The sequence below is a fragment of the Lepisosteus platostomus genome, chromosome 24 (genome assembly GCF_059453375.1).
Source record: "Lepisosteus platostomus isolate fLepPlt1 chromosome 24, fLepPlt1.hap1, whole genome shotgun sequence".
NCBI lineage: Eukaryota > Metazoa > Chordata > Actinopteri > Semionotiformes > Lepisosteidae > Lepisosteus > Lepisosteus platostomus.
This window is the reverse complement of record NC_142634.1, coordinates 4042745-4062072: the sequence shown is the minus strand read 5'-3', so window position 1 is coordinate 4062072 and position 19328 is coordinate 4042745. Positions and strand designations below refer to the sequence as shown.

The 19328-nt window shown below is 52.2% G+C and overlaps 1 protein-coding gene across 5 annotated transcripts in view; it reads left to right on the top strand.

Annotated features, from left to right (window-relative positions):
• sfi1 (SFI1 centrin binding protein) overlaps positions 1-19328 on the top strand; it is a 41861-nt gene that overhangs the window by 1396 nt on the left and 21137 nt on the right. For 4 of the 5 annotated variants that reach the window (XM_088617875.1, XM_088617877.1, XM_088617876.1 and 1 more), the window contains exons 2-20: positions 1604-1741; positions 2577-2720; positions 3337-3408; positions 5182-5292; positions 5454-5548; positions 5668-5785; positions 6212-6314; positions 6409-6565; positions 6914-7075; positions 7747-7817; positions 8013-8105; positions 8195-8292; positions 10451-10517; positions 11584-11714; positions 11935-12016; positions 12107-12285; positions 12378-12453; positions 13561-13656; positions 14717-14793. In XM_088617875.1, the coding sequence (XP_088474001.1) occupies positions 1674-1741; positions 2577-2720; positions 3337-3408; positions 5182-5292; positions 5454-5548; positions 5668-5785; positions 6212-6314; positions 6409-6565; positions 6914-7075; positions 7747-7817; positions 8013-8105; positions 8195-8292; positions 10451-10517; positions 11584-11714; positions 11935-12016; positions 12107-12285; positions 12378-12453; positions 13561-13656; positions 14717-14793 (2000 nt within the window). In that variant the 5' untranslated portion in view covers positions 1604-1673. Of the gene's footprint in view, positions 1-1238; positions 1320-1603; positions 1742-2576; positions 2721-3336; positions 3409-5181; positions 5293-5453; positions 5549-5667; positions 5786-6211; positions 6315-6408; positions 6566-6913; positions 7076-7746; positions 7818-8012; positions 8106-8194; positions 8293-10450; positions 10518-11583; positions 11715-11934; positions 12017-12106; positions 12286-12377; positions 12454-13560; positions 13657-14716; positions 14794-19328 lie in introns of all 5 variants that reach the window. The other variant, XM_088617874.1, reaches the window with a different exon arrangement.

The window sequence follows — 19328 nt, the reverse complement described above, 5'->3', positions numbered from 1 at the left end:
TCAGGGCGATTCAGCTGGACTGGTCAGGGAGTGTGGTCACCAGCCGCCGCAGGGCAGAGACAGAGGAGCAGCTCTGCGGGCTCCTGTCCCGCTGTCCCCTGCAGCCCGAACACCGGTCAGCCCAGCTCGCCCCACTGGCAGGCAGGGGGCCCCCAGTGCAGCCGGCTGCCCCCTCCTCGTCTCTCACGAGCTGGGTGAGGACAGGTGCTGTCCGGCTGGCGGTCACCTCGTGTCCCGGCCCCGATCAGGGTGGTGCCCTGCGGTCAGGCTGTCCTCAGGCCCTAGCAGTGCGGCCCTGTAGCGACTGGACTCTCCTGCCCCGGCCCCCACACTCGGCCCCCCGTCCATCAGCTCAGGGAGCCGTGACTCCGGGTCTCCTGGACAGGGGTGTGATCTCGCACCAAGCTAATCTGAGGAGAGTGACGTCATAGTTTTCTAGCAGGCACACTGAAATTGTCTTGAACAGAGCTGGCGCAGGTGAAATCACTGGTCAGGGGTGTTGACGTCTGTCGGTCTGTAGTGGCTGGACTCTCCTGCCCTGACCCTCACGCTCGGACTCTCCGCTGACTGAGTTCGAGCGGGGGGCCGTGTCAGCACGCTCAGGCTGCAAGAGAACAGGTAAAGGTTTATTCCCCGCGGGGGAGGGAAAAAGAGGCACAACGTTTCGGCTGTGGAGCCTTCTTCAGGTGTCGCCACGGGCGAAACGTTGCGTCTCTTCTCCTTTCGACGTGGAATAAGTTTTGGGCCGTTGTGCACCACAGTCAGTGTGTCGTCCGGCCCCTCGGTGCCACACTCTCCGACACCGTCATGGTCAGCGACCCTTGACCTCTGGTCCTCACTGAAGAGGCCCTGACTCCCTCCTGATGAGTCTGTCTGAGGTGACTCAATCCAGCCTCCAAGTCCCCGATGAGACCGAGGCCTCTCTCTGGATAAGGTTCCTTTGTGTGGCCTTTCTTCAGGCCTGTTGCTCACGGCGGGGGAGATCAGCTCTGTCGTGGCCTCACTGACGAGGTGACGGGCTCCTGCAGCAGTCAGAGGAGCCTGGCTGAGTCACGCTCATGACTGAACAGAGAATTTAAGCAATACCCCTAATCTGTAGGCTGTGTTCTTAAAAAAGGATGAGAAATTTGGCAGCAGGTTTCAGAAGTTCAAGTAGGGAGCTGTGTCAGCATGTGTAGGCTGCAAGGGCTCAAGTACAGGTTTATTCCCTGCTGAAAAGAGAAGGATTCCTCTGTCAGTCGCAGGATACCAACCAGCAACCTTCCAGCCACAGGCGCAGGTCCTGAGCCACAGAGCCACCGCTCCGCCCCTAGAGAGAGGTTAGTTCATTCAAACGTTAGTTCATTGTTTTTCTTCTCCTTTCAGTTGTTTCTTATATTGCTGTCTGTGTAATCAGAAAGACTTGAACCAGGCTGCAGCTGGACTGATGTCTGGATGTCAGGAGCAGAGCAGGCCATTTCAAATGCAACACAGACTGAGTCCTCTCTCCTCTCTCCTCTCTCCTCTCTCCTCTCTCCTCTCTCCTCTCTCCTCTCTCCTCTCTCCTCTCTCCTCTCTCCTCTCTCCTCTCTCCTCTCTCCTCTCTCCTCTCTCCCTGCCTCAGCTGTCCTGTGCGCGAATCAGCTTCGTCTAGGAGCCCCGCCTTCGGCTGCCGCGCCGTGCCGACCGCGAAGATGCAGGGGGGCCCGCCGCGGCTGGGGTCCGAGCCCAGGAGGGTCCGCTCGGAGAGAGGCCGGGGCAGGTGAAGCTCTCGCTCGCTCGCGCTCTCAGATACAGCCTGGGTCCCTGCTGTGGTTTGAGTAGTGTTGCTCCTTCTGGAGTCAACGACTGATGGACCAGCGTGGTGGGGTTCATTATATTATTATTATTATTATTATTATTATTATTATTATTATTATTATTAATAATAATAATAATAATAATAATTGCTTACACTTCTATAGCTCTTTTCTGGACACTCCACTCAAAGCGCTTTACAGGTAATGGGGATCCCCTCCACCAGCACCAGTGTGCAGCCCCCACCTGGATGATGCACCAGTCCTCTCCCCACACACCAGCTCTCAGTGGGGAGGAGAGCAGAGTGATGAAGCCAGTTCAGAGAGGGGGATTGTTAGGAGGCCATGACTGGTAAAGCCAGGCGGAAATGGGGCCAGGATACCGGGGTTACACCCCTACTCTTTTCGAGAAACACTGTGAGATTTTTAATGACCACAGAGAGTCAGGACCTCGGTTTTTATGTCTCACCTGAAGGACGGTGTCTTCTTACAGTATAGAGCCCCCATCACCATACTGGGGCAATAGGATCCTCACAGACCACAGGGTGAGCGCCCCCTGCTGACCCCACTAACACCTCTTCCAGCAGCAGCCTTAGCTTTCCCAGGAGTCTCCCATCCAGGTACTGGCCAGGCTCACCCTGCTGGGCTTCAGTGGGGCTGCCAGTTGTGAGTAGCAGGGTGATATGGCTGCTGGCTTCTTTTTGTGCTGTTGAGCCTGTGTATCTCCTCGAGAGTCCTAGCAGGGCTGCACGTGAGGCACTGATGTGTTCCTCTGCGCCCCTCTGGTCTGTGTTGTTTCAGTGGCGTCCAGGCAGCCCGGGCTCAGCGGTGCCCTCTGACTGGCGGCGTGCTTGGCAGTGCCCGGCCCCCGGGGGCCCGCAGGGTCCAGTACAGAGTGGGGTACACCTGGAACAGGGGAGGCCGGCTGAAGGAGCTCAGGATCAGGTGCGCCCGTTATTATTACTTCTCTGTATTAAATTAAAAGGTAACACTAGCCCTCATGTTTTAAATAGCATTGGAGTAAGCCCCATTACGGTCCAAGGTATTGTCCTGCGCTGACTTAATTTGTTGGGTTGTAAATAATAATAATAATAATAATAATAATAATAATAATAATAATAATAATTGCTTACACTTATATAGCGCTTTTCTGGACACTCCACTCAAAGCGCTTTACAGGTAATGGGGATCCCCTCCACCACCACCAGTGTGCAGCCCCACCTGGATGATGCGATGGCAGCCATAGTGCGCCAGAACGCTCCCCACACACCAGCTCTCAGTGGGGAGGAGAGCAGAGTGATGAAGCCAGTTCAGAGATGGGGATTATTAGGAGGCCATGATTGATAAGGGCCAATAGGAAATATGGCCAGGACGCTGGGGTTACACCCCTAAATAGTCATATCCTTCCTCTGAGCCTTTCTGTGCTCAAGACAGACCTGCTGTTCATAATGTATGTGAACTCACTCCTCCAGAGCTGCGTCTCGGGTTAAGACTGCGTGTGTTAAGACTCAGAAGCAGCCCTGATCCGGACTGTTGATGCCTCCTGTCTCCTGTCTCACAGACATCTCGCAAGGAAGTTCCTGTACCTGTGGATCTCCAGGACGTTCGGCCGAGTCCGGCCCTCGAGAGCCAGGTACAGTTCTCACTCCCCCGGGAGCCCACACACGCTGAGCGCACAGGGTGGGACTGCACCCCACCCTCCACAAGAATATACAGCATCATGCCTTTTCTCCACTATTAGGAATCGGTAGCTATGTAACTGTCCAGCAGCCATATTACTCTGCAGCTCACAACTGGCAGCCCAATAAAGCTCAGCAGGTTTTAATCTAGCCAGTACCTGGATGGGAGACCTCCTGGGAAAAACTAAGGTTGCTGCTGGAAGAGGTGTTAGTGAGGCCAGCAGGGGGCGCTCACCCTGCGGTCCATGTGGGTCCTAATGCCCCAGTATAGTGACGGGGATACTATACTGTAAACAGGCGCCGTCCTTCAGATGAGACATAAAACCAAGGTCGTGACTCTCTGTGGTCATTAAAAATCCCAGGGCGTTTCTCGAAAAGAGTAGGGGTGTAACCCCGGCGTCCTGGTCAAATTTCCCATTGGCCCTTATCAATCATGGGCTCCTAATAATCCCTATCTCTGAACTGGCTTCATCACTCTGCTCTCCTCCCCACTGAGAGCTGGTGTGTGGTGAGTGTACTGGCGCACTATGGCTGCCGTCACATCATCCAGGTGGGGCTGCACATTGGTGGTGGTGGAGGGGATCCCCATTACCTGTAAAGCGCTATATAAGTGTGAGCAATTATTATTATTATTTTGGTTCCGATTCTCTTTGGAATCACCAGGATGAGGCCAGTCACTGGTGCTCCTGCTCCACATGGGGTGATGCCCTGGCTGGCTCGAGCCCCATCCTGCTCTCAGCGGGCCAAGAACCAGCAGTGCCTGGGCTGTTGGGCTCAGCCCGGCCTCTGAGCAGGAGTGAGGACCCAGATGCATTGTGTGACTGGACGGATTCTGGTGCTCGTAGGCCCTGGGCACTTTCACGCCGAAATGTGCAAATAGAGGGGTAAACACCAACTGAAATCCATCGATGGCCATGATGCAGTTTGAACTATTCTCATGCTAAACCACCTGGTTGATGGATCGAGTTTCTAGAACAGCCGCTAGAGAGTGTAGGATTATTGATTTGGAGCTCCTAGAGTCGATCGCAAGCGTGTTGTTTCAGCTCGTTTTTCGTGAGTCACTGGTGTTTCCCTCCTTCGTAGGCCCTAAAGATTTTGTAGGCCCTCTGCACTGTGCCTGCAGAGGCTAAAGGGAAATCCGGCACTGACTGTTGCACTAGAGGAGTTGCACTGGCAGAGCAACAGCGTGATTTTGTTTTGTTTGTTTTCTTTGTTTGCCTCCCGGGATTTCTGTCCCACCAGGCTGGCCGGAGGTGGGTGAGCTCTTGGCAAGTGAGTGGGGGTTCATTTTCTCCTTCTCCTGCACCTTTGTGTTTGATCTCAATTCCCTCCCTGTCAGAGGAGCGGGCAATGCAGTGTGGCGCATGTGCCCATCCCTCTGTCCCCGGGGGAGCTCCGGGATTGGTACCCCAGCGCCCCCAGCTCTCCCAGTGTCCCCAGGGGTACAGTATTATACAGCGCCCCCAGAGCTCTGCAGTCTGAGCCACCGTGGGCTTCGTCTGCCGATACAGTCTGCTTGCAGTGTGCTTGCCTGCACGGGCTGCTCTTTGCATCCTCAGTAAAATCTGTTCAAGAGCACGTTCGACGGGAGTCAGGTGCCCCGCCAGGAGGGCACGTCCGGCAGACTCCCGCGCCCCCCCCTCGGCTCGCAGGGCCCAAGCCAAGCCTGCGCTTCGCTCGGTGGGCTCTGACTTCCTCCCTCTGCTTGCTGTGTCTGTCCCCTGCAGGGCCCGGCACAGCCGCGGCGTGGTGCAGAGGGCGTTCGCCGGCTGGAGGGAGGAGTGGTGGGTGGCGAGGAGGGAGTGGGCGCTCTCCGTGCGAGCGGACTGTCACTACAGGTGAGCCGCTTGGTCCCGGAGCAGCGGACGGAGGTGCCCAGCAGCTCCCCCTGCTCGTGACCCGTGGCGTTGTGACGCCGGTGCTTGCCATCGGAGTGATCTTATGAAGCATGAGTTCATGGATTGACTGATGGACATGTTTTCTGTCTGATGTCTTCCAGGTTGAACCTGTACAGCCTGGTGTTCAGAGGCTGGCAGCAGTACCTGCTTCTGCGGAGAGCAGAGAAGAGGCAGTTTGAGAAAGCCGCCCGGCATGGTAACAATAACAGCAGCAGTGTATTGCAGTGGGGGCTGTGTTGTGGATGTGCGCGGCGCTGCCTGCTGTCGTGTCGGCGATGTTGACCCGCCTCTCTCTCTCCCCCCCCTGCTGTCCAGACGGCGGGCGGCGCCTGCGCGGGGCCTGGGAGAGCTGGCAGGTGTACGTGACGCTGCGCCGGATCAAGCACGGCATGCAGGCCCGGGCGCAGGGGCTCAGGGACCACACGGCGCTGCGGTGAGCTGGGGGGGGCGGGTCGGGAGGGCGCGGTTCCCAGGGCAGCTGCAAGGCCTGCTGGGCCGCTGTTCCGCCGCCAAAACTGCCAGCTCTGTCCAGGACTGAGCGGGTTCTGTCTGCTGTACTTCTGAACCGGGAGTTTCTTTTGAACCGTCGGCCGATAAAGCTGAGAATGGCCCGTTGAGCTTCTGGTTAGCTCTGTCGAGCAGCAGCAGCTCTGGGGAGGCAGAGTACTGCACAGCTAGGTGGCGAAACGCGGCTCGTGTGTGCGGGGGTCCGCAGGTCTTGTTCAGACCTGGTCTCCGGGTGGGGGATTCTGCCCGCTGTGAGGCGAGCCGCTGCTCAGGCCTGACCAGTCGATCTGTGTGTGTGTGTGTGTGTGTGTGTGTGTGTGTGTGTGTGTGTGTGTGTGTGTGTGCTTCACAGAGCCGCGTGGGCGGAGTGGCGGTGCCAGATGTGGCGGAGGCAGGGTCAGTGGGAGATGGACGCCTGCGCTCTCCAGCACTGGGCCCAGGCACTGCAGATCCGGGTGAGCAACGCTGGCACGCCAGCCTTCCAGGCACAGGACGCGTGGAAACACAAGTGTCCTAATGTGCCCGAATGTGTCCGAATGTGTGTCCTAGGCTTGGCTGCAGTGGAGAGAGCAGTACCTCCAGGCCGTGCAGCAGAGGGCGACAGAGAGCCGGGCGCTGCTGCACTATCACCACCGGCTCCAGACAGCCGCCCTGCAGGCCTGGGCTGCGTACTGTCAGCACCGCCGGGGCAAGAGGGAACTCAGCGGTGAGTGAGACACCTGGCACTCAGCCTCAGCATCTTTGACAGGTCGAATAGTTTTGAAATGCGCCACAGGTGAATATTTCTGATTGCGTTTAGGGCAGGGTCTGGCTAGAGTTAGCGCAACAGGCAGAGACACTCCAGAAATAATATCCACACAGATTCACAACCCACTAGCTGTTATAGTCTCTCTCAATTACTACAATACCCGTAATGTTTGCCAATTAAGCTTTAACTGGACTAGTTTAAGCTGTCTGATCAGGTCTTAATTTGTCATGAAAGTAGTTACCAGCAGGTCTTGGAGGGGCGCGTGGGCTGCAGGCGTGCTCAGACCCGGCCTGACCTGTGTTGCAGGTGTGGCGGTGCGGGCCTGGCGCCTCTCTGTGGCCAGGAGCTGCTGGTGCGAGTGGCGGCAAGCCTGCCAGCGGCGACGGAGCGAGAGAGACCGGCAGGAGAGCGTCGCCAGCCTGGCGCAGCGTGGCATCGCCCGGAGAGCCCTGACCCGCTGGAGAGGCTGTATCCGACTGTTCCCGGGTCAGAAATAAGCCCTACTGAGGCTTCATAGCAGTATTATAAATCCTGGAAGATGCTGACAGAGTCAAGCCTATGAGCTGCTTCAGGGTCTCCAGTGGAACCCCCAGTGGAAATGACGAGAAAGAGGATAGGATGCCCTTTGCACAAAGGGTTGTGGGTGACTGGAACAGGCTACTCAGCCCTTTTGCTGTAAGCCGACTTCTTTGGATCTTTGAAGATCCGTCTGTATGACATATTTGGATCAACTGGCTGCCAGAAGAGCTAGCTGGACTGAGTGGCCTCTTCCCGTTTCTTATGTTTTCCGTCCATCCATTTTCTTAAGTTTCCTTGTGTTTAGATCCCAGGTCTCATTGAGGGGGAATCAATGGAATATATGTTTGCAGGAATGATGCGCTGCCCAGAACAGCCATCTGGTTTAGACCTTGTGCTGACAGAGCTGTAGCCATACAGCAGCGAGCAGTGAGCAGGGTGGGCTGTGGAGAATTGTGCCCAGTTCCGGGCACTGTGAGGGGTCGTGTCTGGGCTCGGCAGTCCACTCACCGTGGTCTATATACAGACTGGTACCTGGCGGTGTTTACGCCCCCGCAATCCCTCTTTGCTAAGGAGTGTGCTGCTTGTTCCTGCGTTGTTCGGTCCCTTGACTTGGCGATAAGATGTGGCTCTGTGCGCTGAAGAGGCAGAGAGACACAGGACCGCAGAACAGCACTACAGGCGCCAACTTCTGGTAAGATCACCACAATGCAGAATATTATTATAATTCTCATCATCCTGAGAGCTACAAGAGTGCCAGTCTGGATAGAACATTTGCCCTGCTGATATCTTCTTAATCAAAGAGACATGTCTGCGCTACTTATTGTGCAAAACACCTGTTTACCCTGCTGCCCATCTCTCTCCATACCCCTCCCTGTGCCCCCCACAGCGAGCTGGGCTGCGGGCGCTGTCCGAGAACGCCGCACGCAGCTGCCTTCGCCGGGTGATGACGAACTTGGCCGCACAGCACCGCAGCGCCACGGTCAGTGCTCCCACGCAGCAGATGTGTGGTGGGTGTGCCCAGGTGGGCGCTGGCGTCGGGCTCACCTGTCGCCTGTCTGTGCTCCGCAGGTGACGCGCAGGTTCTGGAGGCGCTGGCGTTGGCGCTGCGAGGAAGAGGAGGAGAGGAGACTGCTGCCTCTGACGCTCCGGGCGTTGGCACACTACAGGTGGGGCACACACATACAGACTTACTGGTGGACCAAGCCCCGACTTGCCCACTTTGGACATCGGGCTCCCAGTACACTCTTTGACCCATTTTAGGGTTCAGCACTTACAGGGGCTCTTGTATCACAGGAGAAATTGAGAGTTTGTTTTGCTATATAGACTGTGTTTGTGCAGATGTCCAGGTGAAGTTGAACATATGGACTTTCCAGTCCATCTGTGTAGTTTCTTAAGTGAAAGCTGCAGTGGATCAGATCGCTGGAGTCTGGTCTGGTTCTCCATTCTTGATCACTATTCTCCATTATCCAGGGGTTTTATGAAGTGCTGCCGCGATTAATCGATGTAATCGACTAATCGACACAAAAACAATAATCTAGTCGTATTTTCTTAATTGACTAATTGCCCCCCTCCCCCAAATTGTGCGCCGTTAATGGGATGCTACGATGCTCTGTACAGATTTTGAGTAGGCTAATCATGGCAGCAGCTGCACCACATTCTGCTGAGGAAGGTCCCTCGACCTTATCGATAGATAGGCTAGCTAAATACGATCGACTAGTCTGCACTTACTAGCCTTATTACGACAGAATTTGATATTCTTATATACCCCTCTCCTGATCGGTACCTTTCAACAATAAGATCCCGTAGATGTTTTGTCAGCTCCTTGCGGACCGTGGCTATCCCAGAAGGATGCAACCACTAAAGTTTCAAGGAAATCCTACAGGAACAGCTGATTTTTATTTGGGGTTCATCAGAATCACATTCATTGATGGCATGTGTATGCTGCTTACCTTTGGGCATGATTTTGAATGTGATTGCTTAATTCTGAACACAGCTACAGCCCCCATTATAAAAGGGTGTGCACACTAACTGTATGCAACCAAGGTTTTTTTATTTAAATTATTTTTCCTATTCATTATCTTGAATTTTTTTTGGTTGCAAGGTCATATTAAAGATGGAAAACTGTCTGACATGATTTGCTTTGATTTCTGGCTTTACATCACAAAAACCTGCAATTTCAATAAGGGTGTGTAGACTTTTTATATCCACTGTTTGCCAGGGGTCGACAACTTGTGGCTCTTTAACTGTCACCTGGTGGGTCCAAAAGAAAAATACAAATTAGTGGTCTGTCAAAATTGAGCAGCAAAAAAATCCTATATAAACATATTAAAGCTTTATTAAGTTATTTTGAAGTGTTTTCTCTGGTGATTAAATTTTAAATAAATCACATTCAACAAATGATCAGGCTGACTCGGGAAGATGTATTTTTAAATATAGCGAAGAACAGATGATTTTTGCTGGTTTAAGAATTTGCATGTTACACCTCTGTTGTAGCCTACTGTTTAAGACAGTTAGCTGGTGTCCTTCCAAAAAGAGAAAAATTGGCGACGGACGCCAAGAATTTAAAGATGATTTATTCGCGTTTATAGTCGGCCCTGCTCGTCTCCATTTATATTTAACGTGTGACAAGAAATTGTCAAGCAATAAGAAATCAAATGCTGAGAGAAAATGCAAAGAAAGGATAAACAGAAGTCGCACTGAAAAGGTAGGGCTAAATAATGTTTAATGTTTGAATGTGATGAAGGCAAACGCAAACAGCGGTAATTAAAGAAAAAAAGATTGCTTGTTGTGCAGACATTGCCTTCGCAATGGAGCACGAGCCTGTACCAGAGTCTGCAGTGCCAAAATTAACTGTTACAGAAATGTTTAACTTTTCATATATACATAATTATTTCACGCATTGCGGCTCCAAAGGTATAGTATATTTGTTCTACCAGTCTTCTCTTCAAGAGATATGAGCTGCTGTCCCCTGCCCTGTGCTTTCAGTTGGTATAATTTTATACTTTACAGACATTATTTAGCCTCTTCATGCCTGTTTAACAAGATACATAGTCGAGCCAGCCCCCTCGGATTCAGAAACATAATCTAGCAGCTGTACTCACGATGTCTATGAATAAGCATGTATGTAAATCGCAGTTTAATATGGAAAACATTCATGTGCCTGCTTGCATTACTTGGAAGAAATTAGTTGTTAGATTGATCGATTAATCGATAAAAATAGTTGACGGATTGTTTTCGAAATCATTGTTAGTGGCAGCCCTAGTTTCATGAATGCTGCTGGGATTCGCAGGCTTCATTAACGTGTGTTTTTAATTCTGTGATCAGGACCCGGTTGCTGAAGAAGGCACTTAGATGCTGGGAGGAGTACATGAGACTTTGCAGATGCAGACAGGTGAGCAGGGCAACAGGCCTCACCCTGCAGCACTGAGCATCTTCGCAGCTCACAGCCCCCAACGTTTGTGCTCCCCTGCTGGAGGCCACTGTGCAGTACGACTGTGTTCATTCACTGTGGAGTACCGGTTCGCTGGAGCTGGAGTATGATACTATACAATTCAAGTTTAAGTTTGTCATTATACTGATATACAGGTATATGGTATAAAGAAATGCTATTTAGCTAGCTCTCAGATGGTAAGCAGTACAAAAAAAAAAAACAATACAATTGTATTGTTGGGGCGGAGCGGTGGCTCTGTGGCTCAGGATCTGCGCCTGTGGCTGGGAGGTTGCCGGTTCAAATCCCGCAGCCAGCAGAGAAATCCTACTCCGTTGGGTCCCTGAGCAAGGCCCTTAACCCCAACTGCTCCAGGGGCGCTGTACAATGGCAGACCCTGCGCTCTGACCCCCAGCTTCTCTCCCTGTCTGTGTGTCTGTGTGTCTCATGGAGAGCAAGCTGGGGTTTGCGAAAAGACAAATTCCTAATGCAAGAAATTGTAAAGGGTTAATAAAGTAATGTTATGTTAAATGTTATGTATAATCATACATCAACAGAATGAAATGAAGAATAGAAAATTATGGGGAGTGAGCTTCTTGACATGTGAGATAGAAGCATTTCAATGTGTGTTTGATTTTTGATAAAGAGAGAAGGCACTGTGAGGGTTCAGATCGTAGGTGGGAGAGGCTGGGAGTTCAATAGTTTGAGAGTGCGGGGGTAAACACTGTCTCCGAGTCCGGGCCCGAATGCTCCGGGACCGTTTTCCAGATGGCAGAGGGACAAACAGTCTGTAGCTGGGGTGTGTGGGGTCTTTGATGATGCTTAGAGCTTTCCTCAAGAACTGCTGTCATAAATGTCCTGGACGGATGGGAGGGCAACCCCAGTGATGGACTGGGCAGTTTTCACCACCCGCTGTAGGGCTTGGCGGTCAGCAATACTGCAGTTGCCACACCACAATCTCAGGACCTGTACTGGCTGTTATGTGGGCCTGGAGGAGGTGCAGTGAAAGTCCAGTTCTGTCTTCCCCCAGGAGCAGGAGCGCCGGGCGGACCAGCTGTTCAGCCGCAGGGCCCTGCCGCGCTGTCTCCGCACCTGGCAGGAGTTCACCGCAGAGCAGCGGGAGCGCCGGGAGCGCCGGGCCCTGGCCGCCAGCCAGCTGCGGTACGGGCACTCTCGCGCGCAGCCCGTACGTGCAGGTCTGCAGTGCCCGCAGCAGAGGAATAGTAGCGTGGGAATCGCTCGTGTGCGTTTGCTTTCTCAGCACTTCTCTGCACGAGAGCCTGCGGCACTGCTGCTAAAGAAATACCTGATTGTCTCATTGCTGATGCCTCTAGCTGGCCGCCGGGCCTGCGCTGACGGTCAGTGTCCTGTGTGTCTGCAGGCAGTGCAGGCAGGGCTGGGTCTTCTACACCTGGTGGGACAGAACGAGCCGGCGCAGGGAGGAGCGGCTGTCCGGGAGGATGGTAACTCAGTCGCTCTTCCAGAGCGTTTCTAAAACTCTGCCGTCCTGCGTGCTCGTGCCTCAGGCTGATGGCGGCGCGTCTCTCCGGCAGGCCGTGCTGCACGCGGAGAGGGCCGCGCTGGGCCGGGCGTGGGCCCTGTGGCGCCAGCGCGCCGCGGAGAGGGCGGAGGAGAGACGCGGGGCGGAGGCTGCGGACAGACTCCACCGCCGGACGCTGGGGCTGCGAGCGCTGAGGGACTGGAGGAGCAACGCTGCTGTCCTGAGAGCACTGTGAGAGAGGGGGGTGCTGGGAGCAACTAAGAGAACTGCGCGCTGTTCTAAGCTCATGTTGTGTGTAAAATATATTTTAATCTCTCGCTTAGGAGGGCAGGTGAGGTCCTGGCAGTGAGACACGAGTACCGGCACTGCGTCAAACGAGCCTGGGGCCACTGGAGACAGGTGAGGAGCTCCTGGTAGAATCTTCTCACACAGTGCATGCTTACTCTGCTGTGGGATGTCTCTGGCAGGATCAGTTATACTGATTGCAGACACCAGGGGGCAGGCTTGTCTTGGTGACATCATCATGATATTGTGTCTTAGCCTGCCAGTGTGGTGCAGAACAACTTATAGAAACCCTAATTTAACCCTGACTGGAAGGCTACTCTGCGCTGCCCAGTGTGGAGGTGGCTGCTGGGCTGGTCTGTGACCTCACTGCGCGGCTCTGTGTGGAGGTGACTTCTGGGCTGTGACCTCACTGCGCTGCTCAGTGTGGAGGTGACCTCTGGGCTGTGACCCCACTGCGCTGCTCAGTGTGGAGGTGGCTGCTGGGCTGGTCTGTGACCTCACTGCGCCGCTCGGTGTGGAGGTGGCTGCTGGGCTGGTCTGTGACCTCACTGCGCCGCTCGGTGTGGAGGTGACTTCTGGGCTGTGACCTCACTGCGCTGCTCAGTGTGGAGGTGACCTCTGGGCTGTGACCTCACTGCGCTGCTCAGTGTGGAGGTGACTTCTGGGCTGTGACCTCACTGCACTGCTCAGTGTGGAGGTGACCTCTGGCCTGTGACCTCACTGCGCTGCTCAGTGTGGAGGTGACCTCTGCGCTGTGACCTCACTGCGCTGCTCAGTGTGGAGGTGACCTCTGGGCTGTGACCTCACTGCGCTGCTCAGAGTGGAGGTGACCTCTGGGCTGTGACCTCACTGCGCTGCTCAGTGTGGAGGTGACTTCTGGGCTGTGACCTCACTGCGCTGCTCAGTGTGGAGGTGACCTCTGGGCTGTGACCTCACTGCGCTGCTCAGAGTGGAGGTGACCTCTGGGCTGTGACCTCACTGCGCTGCTCAGTGTGGAGGTGACCTCTGGGCTGTGACCTCACTGCGCTGCTCAGAGTGGAGGTGACCTCTGGGCTGTGACCTCACTGCGCCGCTCGGTGTGGAGGTGACCGCTAGGCTGGGCTGTGACCTCACTGCGCCGCTCGGTGTGGAGGTGACCGCTAGGCTGGGCTGTGACCTCACTGCACTGCTCGGTGTGGAGGTGACCGCTGGGCTGGGCTGTGACTCTTTTTGTTTTTGCAGTTTGTGCAACGCAGGAGAGAAAAGGCAGAGAGGCTGGCCGAGGCAGACGGGCATCACCAGCGCCGCCTGCTGACACACGTGCTGAGAGGGTGGAAGGTATGGCGCGCACACACACACAATCACGTACACGCAGAGCTGCAGAGAACATGCAGCACTGAGTGATGGGACTGTGTCTGAAACAAGGCAGTGGTGCAGTGTGGAACAGACTTCAGCAGAACTATATCCACTAAACATCAGCCTCCAGTATCTCAGACATTTCACTGGCGCCTCTTTCAGGGAATTGATCGAGTGTTACTGAACTTGGAAGATGTATCACTTATAGTTACTTGAATTTGAACGACAACATTAGCTATTACACCGAGCAGATTAGTGAATGGTACTGCTACCGGTGTGTGGGCCAGTATCTCTGTCTGCAGCTGTGTGCCGATATAACTGGACACAGTAGGAGGTTCCAGGGTCCGCAGACTTCATTGCGATTTCCTCCTCCTCGTACTGAACCCGGAGAGCTGGCACAGGCCGAGTGACTGTGAGCTTCTCCGACGAATCGCGGAGAGCGGAGAAGCACAGCTGGGTGGCTGAGCCTCATGTAGTATTCAACAGATCAGACTTCTCTCCCGCTGGGTCCGCGCTCTACAGCCACAGAGCAGTCAGCCTCGTGTGTGCGTGAGCAAACTGCGTGTCCTTCTCAGTCTCCCCCCCATCCCCCGTCTCGAGTCGTGAGTCTGGAGGCCCACAAGAGAGCGCACAGGCGCTACAGGCGACGTTCCAAGAAACCCTTTTCGATTTTTTTTCTCTGCACGAAACATTTTTACTGACGTGTCGGCTGCCTTACGACAAAACACTTTCTCACACTCTGAAGTTCAGCTTGCATATGATTTATTAACAGGAAAAAGACTCTGGTCACATCATGAGCTGCTCACAAATGTCTGCAGACTGTAGAATCTCTTACGAGACAAACTAGAATTCTCCCAGGTCTTGAGCACCAAGGCTGGTGTACAGACTCCTGTGTATCCTGAAGGAATACAGCACAGTCATGTTCTCCACATTCGTTAAATTTGTTATTCTGCTTTTTTATTATCTGTTTTGATGCCCTTTTGTTTACTTGCTGTGCCTGTGGTACACTTTGGCTCAGCCTGGCCTGTGTCCCTCCCCGCAGGAATATCACGACAGCCTGCAGGAGGTGTACCGCACGGTGGAGCACAGGGAACAGCAGCACCAGCACACGTTGTTAAGGTACAGCAACGGCCCGGTCCAGCCCAGCCCAGCTCCCACAGGTGGAAAGAGCACTGCCTGTTCTACACTGATTGCCTCCCACTTCCAGCTTTCCTCCACAGCTCTTGCTCTGTGTATCAGCCTTTTGCAGTAGCAGCAGACAGCAAAGCCTGTATCATGCATTCAACCCAAGAACCATTACAGTACTGCTGTGTCATATCCTTAGTGCTCTGTAGCAAACACTCTCTCTCCCTCTGTCAGTGCTCTGTAGGAAACACACTCTCTCTCTCCCTCTGTCAGTGCTCTGTAGGAAACACACTCTCTCTCTCCCTCTGTCAGTGCTCTGTAGGAAACACACTCTCTCTCCCTCTGTCAGTGCTCTGTAGGAAACACTCTCTCTCTCTCCCTCTGTCAGTGCTCTGTAGGAAACACACTCTCTCTCTCCCTCTGTCAGTGCTCTGTAGGAAACACTCTCTCTCTCTCCCTCTGTCAGTGCTCTGTAGGAAACACTCTCTCTCTCTCCCTCTGTCAGTGCTCTGTAGGAAACACACTCTCTCTCTCCCTCTGTCAGTGCTCTGTAGGAAACACTCTCTCTCTCTCCCTCTGTCAGTGCTCTGTAGGAAACACTCTCTCTCTCTCCCTCTGTCAGTGCTCTGTAGGAAACACTCTCTCTCTCTCCCTCTGTCAGTGCTCTGTAGGAAACACACTCTCTCTCTCCCTCTGTCAGTGCTCTGTAGGAAACACACTCTCTCTCTCCCTCTGTCAGTGCTCTGTAGGAAACACACAAATTCAAGGTGCTTTATTAGCAGACCGATGGGCAAAATCAGTGTTGCCAAAGCAAATAAAACAAAGAAATTCACATGAAACAACAAAACAACAACAAAAATAACATTAATATAAAATCTACAGACAAATTACAGACATTTACAACAAAGACATATTATAAAATATTGACATGAACTATAGGCGGCTGGAGCATTATTGGGAGACAGACTCACTGTTCCTCAGGCTGTGACAGGAGATCACATACTGGGCTGCCAGATCAACTGAGTTCCCTCCTCCCTCTCCCAGTAGGATTGGGACCTGTTGTGACTCTGGCAGGTATGGGAACTCTGGGATTAGATTTCTGAATTTCGGGAAGAATGTTTCTCTAATCCCAGAGTATCTGTCACAGTGAAGTAGGAAGTGCACCTCTGTCTCTATTTCTCCCCGCTGGCAGTGGGAGCACAGCCTGTCCTCTCTGGGCAGCCAGGTCTGCCTGTGTCGCCCAGTTTCTATGGCCAGGCTGTGGTCACTGAGCCTGTACTTCATCAGGATCTGTTTCTTTTTGTTGCTTGTTATTTTGATCAAATATTCAGCTAGTGTGTATTGTCTGTTTAAGGTTCTGTAGCATTCCAGTTCATGTTGTGTTTGTGTTTGTGTGTCCCAGTGTGTGAGATATTGCTGTTTGGTCTGTGCTGTGATGTGGTTGAGTCTGAGTTGTGGTGCTCTAGCAGTGCTGTCCTGATGCTGGTTGGTGTCGGTGTGGCTCAGGTCAGTGAGCCTCGGGACCAGCTGGCTCAGGGGGCTCTGTTTTGGGCTCAGCTCTTGGCTCAGCAGGGCTTTGTGGTGGTAGGAATTTTGGTCGCTGCTTTTTAGGTGTAGCCAATACTTTAATACTCTTTTCTGTATGTTTATCAATAGTGGGTACTGGCCTAATTCGGCCCTGTACTCGTTGTTAGGTGTTTTTCTCTGCACACGGAGGATGTTTCTACAGATCTCCATGTGCAGAGTTTCTGTGGGGTGTTTGTCCCATTGGGTGTGCTCCTGGTGTGTGAGGGGACCCCAGACTTTTAAAATTAACAAAGCAGGCAAAAATCTTTCATTTGTGTTTTTGGTGGAAGTGTTTGTCTATCAGTGTGTGTAGGGTGTAAATGTGATCAGATGTGCGGTGATCTGGTAAGAAGCCAGTCTGACTTTTACTCAGGACATTGTGTTCAGTAAGGAAGGCCAGTATTCGTGTGTTCAGGATACTGCAGAATACCTTCTCCAGGTTACTGTTCACACAGATGCCCCGGTAGTTGTTGGGATCGAGTTTATCTCCACTCTTATAGATGGGCGTGATCAGTCCTTGGTTCCAGGCCTAGGGGAAACATCCAGCTGTCATGATGAGATTGAGGAGTTTGAGCAGGGCTTGTTGCAACTTTGGGCTGCTGTGTCTCAGCATCTCATTTATGACACCATCATGGCCACAGGCTTTGCGTGGTCTGAGGGCCTGGAGTTTGTCCAGTAGCTCCTGCTCAGTGATTGGGGAGTCTAAGGGGTTTTGGTTGTCTTTGATAGCCAATTCCAAAATTTTGAGTTTTTCATAAATGGTGTTTTGGTCTGATTGATTTGTATTTGGGAGCTTTTCATAGAGATTTTCAAAGTATGTTTGCCAGATTGTTCCATTTTGGATGGCCAATTCTTCTGGTTTTGATTTGTTTAAGTTGTTCCACTTCTCCCAGAAACAGTTCTGATTTAGTGACTCCTCAATTTCTGCAAGTTGTTTGTTTATGTAAATCTCTCTCTCTCTCCCTCTGTCAGTGCTCTGTAGGAAACACACTCTCTCTCTCCCTCTGTCAGTGCTCTATAGGAAACACACTCTCTCTCTCTCCCTCTGTCAGTGCTCTGTAGGAAACACTCTCTCTCCCTCTGTCAGTGCTCTGTAGGAAACACACTCTCTCTCCCTCTGTCAGTGCTCTGTAGGAAACACTCTCTCTCTCTCCCTCTGTCAGTGCTCTGTAGGAAACACACTCAATTCAATTCAATTCAAGGTGCTTTATTAGCTTGACCGATGGGTACAATCAGTGTTGCCAAAGCAAATAAAAATAATAAAATTAACATAGAACAAAACAAAAAATAGAAGTAAAATAAAATCTACAGACATGTTACAGACATTTACAACAAAGACATATTATAAAATATTGACATGAACTGTAGGTGGCTGGAGCATTATTGGGAGACAGACTCACTGTTCCTCAGGCTGTGACAGGAGATCACATACTGGGCTGCCAGATCAACTGAGTTCCCTCCTCCCTCTCCCAGTAGGATTGGGACCTGTTGTGGTTTTGGCAGGTATGGGAACTCTGGGATTAGATTTCTGAATTTCGGGAAGAATGTTTCTCTAATCCCAGAGTATCTGTCACAGTGAAGTAGGAAGTGCACCTCTGTCTCTATTTCTCCCCGCTGGCAGTGGGAGCACAGCCTGTCCTCTCTGGGCAGCCAGGTCTGCCTGTGTCGCCCAGTTTCTATGGCCAGGCTGTGGTCACTGAGCCTGTACTTCGTCAGGGTCTGTTTCTGTTTGTTATTTTTTATTTTGGTCAAATATTCAGCTAGTGTGTATTGTCTGTTTAAGGTTCTGTAGCATTCCAGTTTATGTTGTGTTTGTGTTTGTGTGTCCCAGTGTGTGAGATATTGCTGTTTGGTCTGTGCTGTGATGTGGTTGAGTCTGAGTTGTGGTGCTCTAGCAGTGCTGTCCTGATGCTGGTTGGTGTCGGTGTGGCTCAGGTCAGTGAGCCTCAGGACCAGCTGGCTCAGGGGGCTCTGTTTTGGGCTCAGCTCTTGGCTCAGCAGGGCTTTGTGGTGGTAGGATATTTGGTCACTGTTTTTTAGGTGTAGCCAATACTTTAATATTCTTTTCTGTATGTTTTATCAATAGTGGGTACTGGCCTAATTCGGCCCTGCACCCGTTGTTAGGAGTTTTCCTCTGCACACGGAGGATGATTCTACAGATCTCCATGTGCAGAGTTTCTGTGGGGTGTTTGTCCCATTGGGTGTAATCCTGGTCTGTGAGGGGACCCCACACTTCACTGCCGTATAGGGCAATGGGTTGGATTACACTTTGAAATATTTGGAGCCAGATTCTTGTTGGTGGGTTGATGTTGAAGAGCCTCCTTCTTATTGCGTAGAAAGTCCTGAGTGCCTTCTCTCTCAGTGCCTTCACTGCCAGGTCAAAACTCCCGGAAGAGCTGATGGTGAGACCGAGATATGTGTAGCTGGATGTGTGCTCCAATGTGTTGTTGTTCAGTGTGAATTTGTACCCGTTTCCCTGAGGTCTGGCTTTCTTCTGGAAAACCATAACTCTGGTCTTGTCCAGATTGACTGTCAGCGCCCAGGTCTGAAAGTACTGCTCCAGCAGTGCCAGGTTCTGCTGCAGCCCCTGTTCTGTGGGCGACAGCAGGACCAGGTCATCTGCGTAGAGCAGGAACTTGATTTCTGTGTCGTGTAGTGTAAGACCAGGAGCTGCAGACTGCTCCAACATTCCTGCTAATTCATTGATATAGATATTGAACAGTGTTGGGCTCAGGCTGCAGCCCTGTCTCACGCCGCGGCCTTGGGTGAAGAATTTAGTCCTTTTGTTTCCAATTTTCACTGCACATTTGCTCTCTGAATACATTGATTTAATTATGTCGTACACTTTGCCCCCTATGCCACTTTGGAGTAGTTTATAAAACAATCTCTCATGCCAAATCGAGTCAAATGCTTTTTTGAAATCGACAAAGCAGGCAAAAATCTTTCATTTGTGTTTTTGGTGG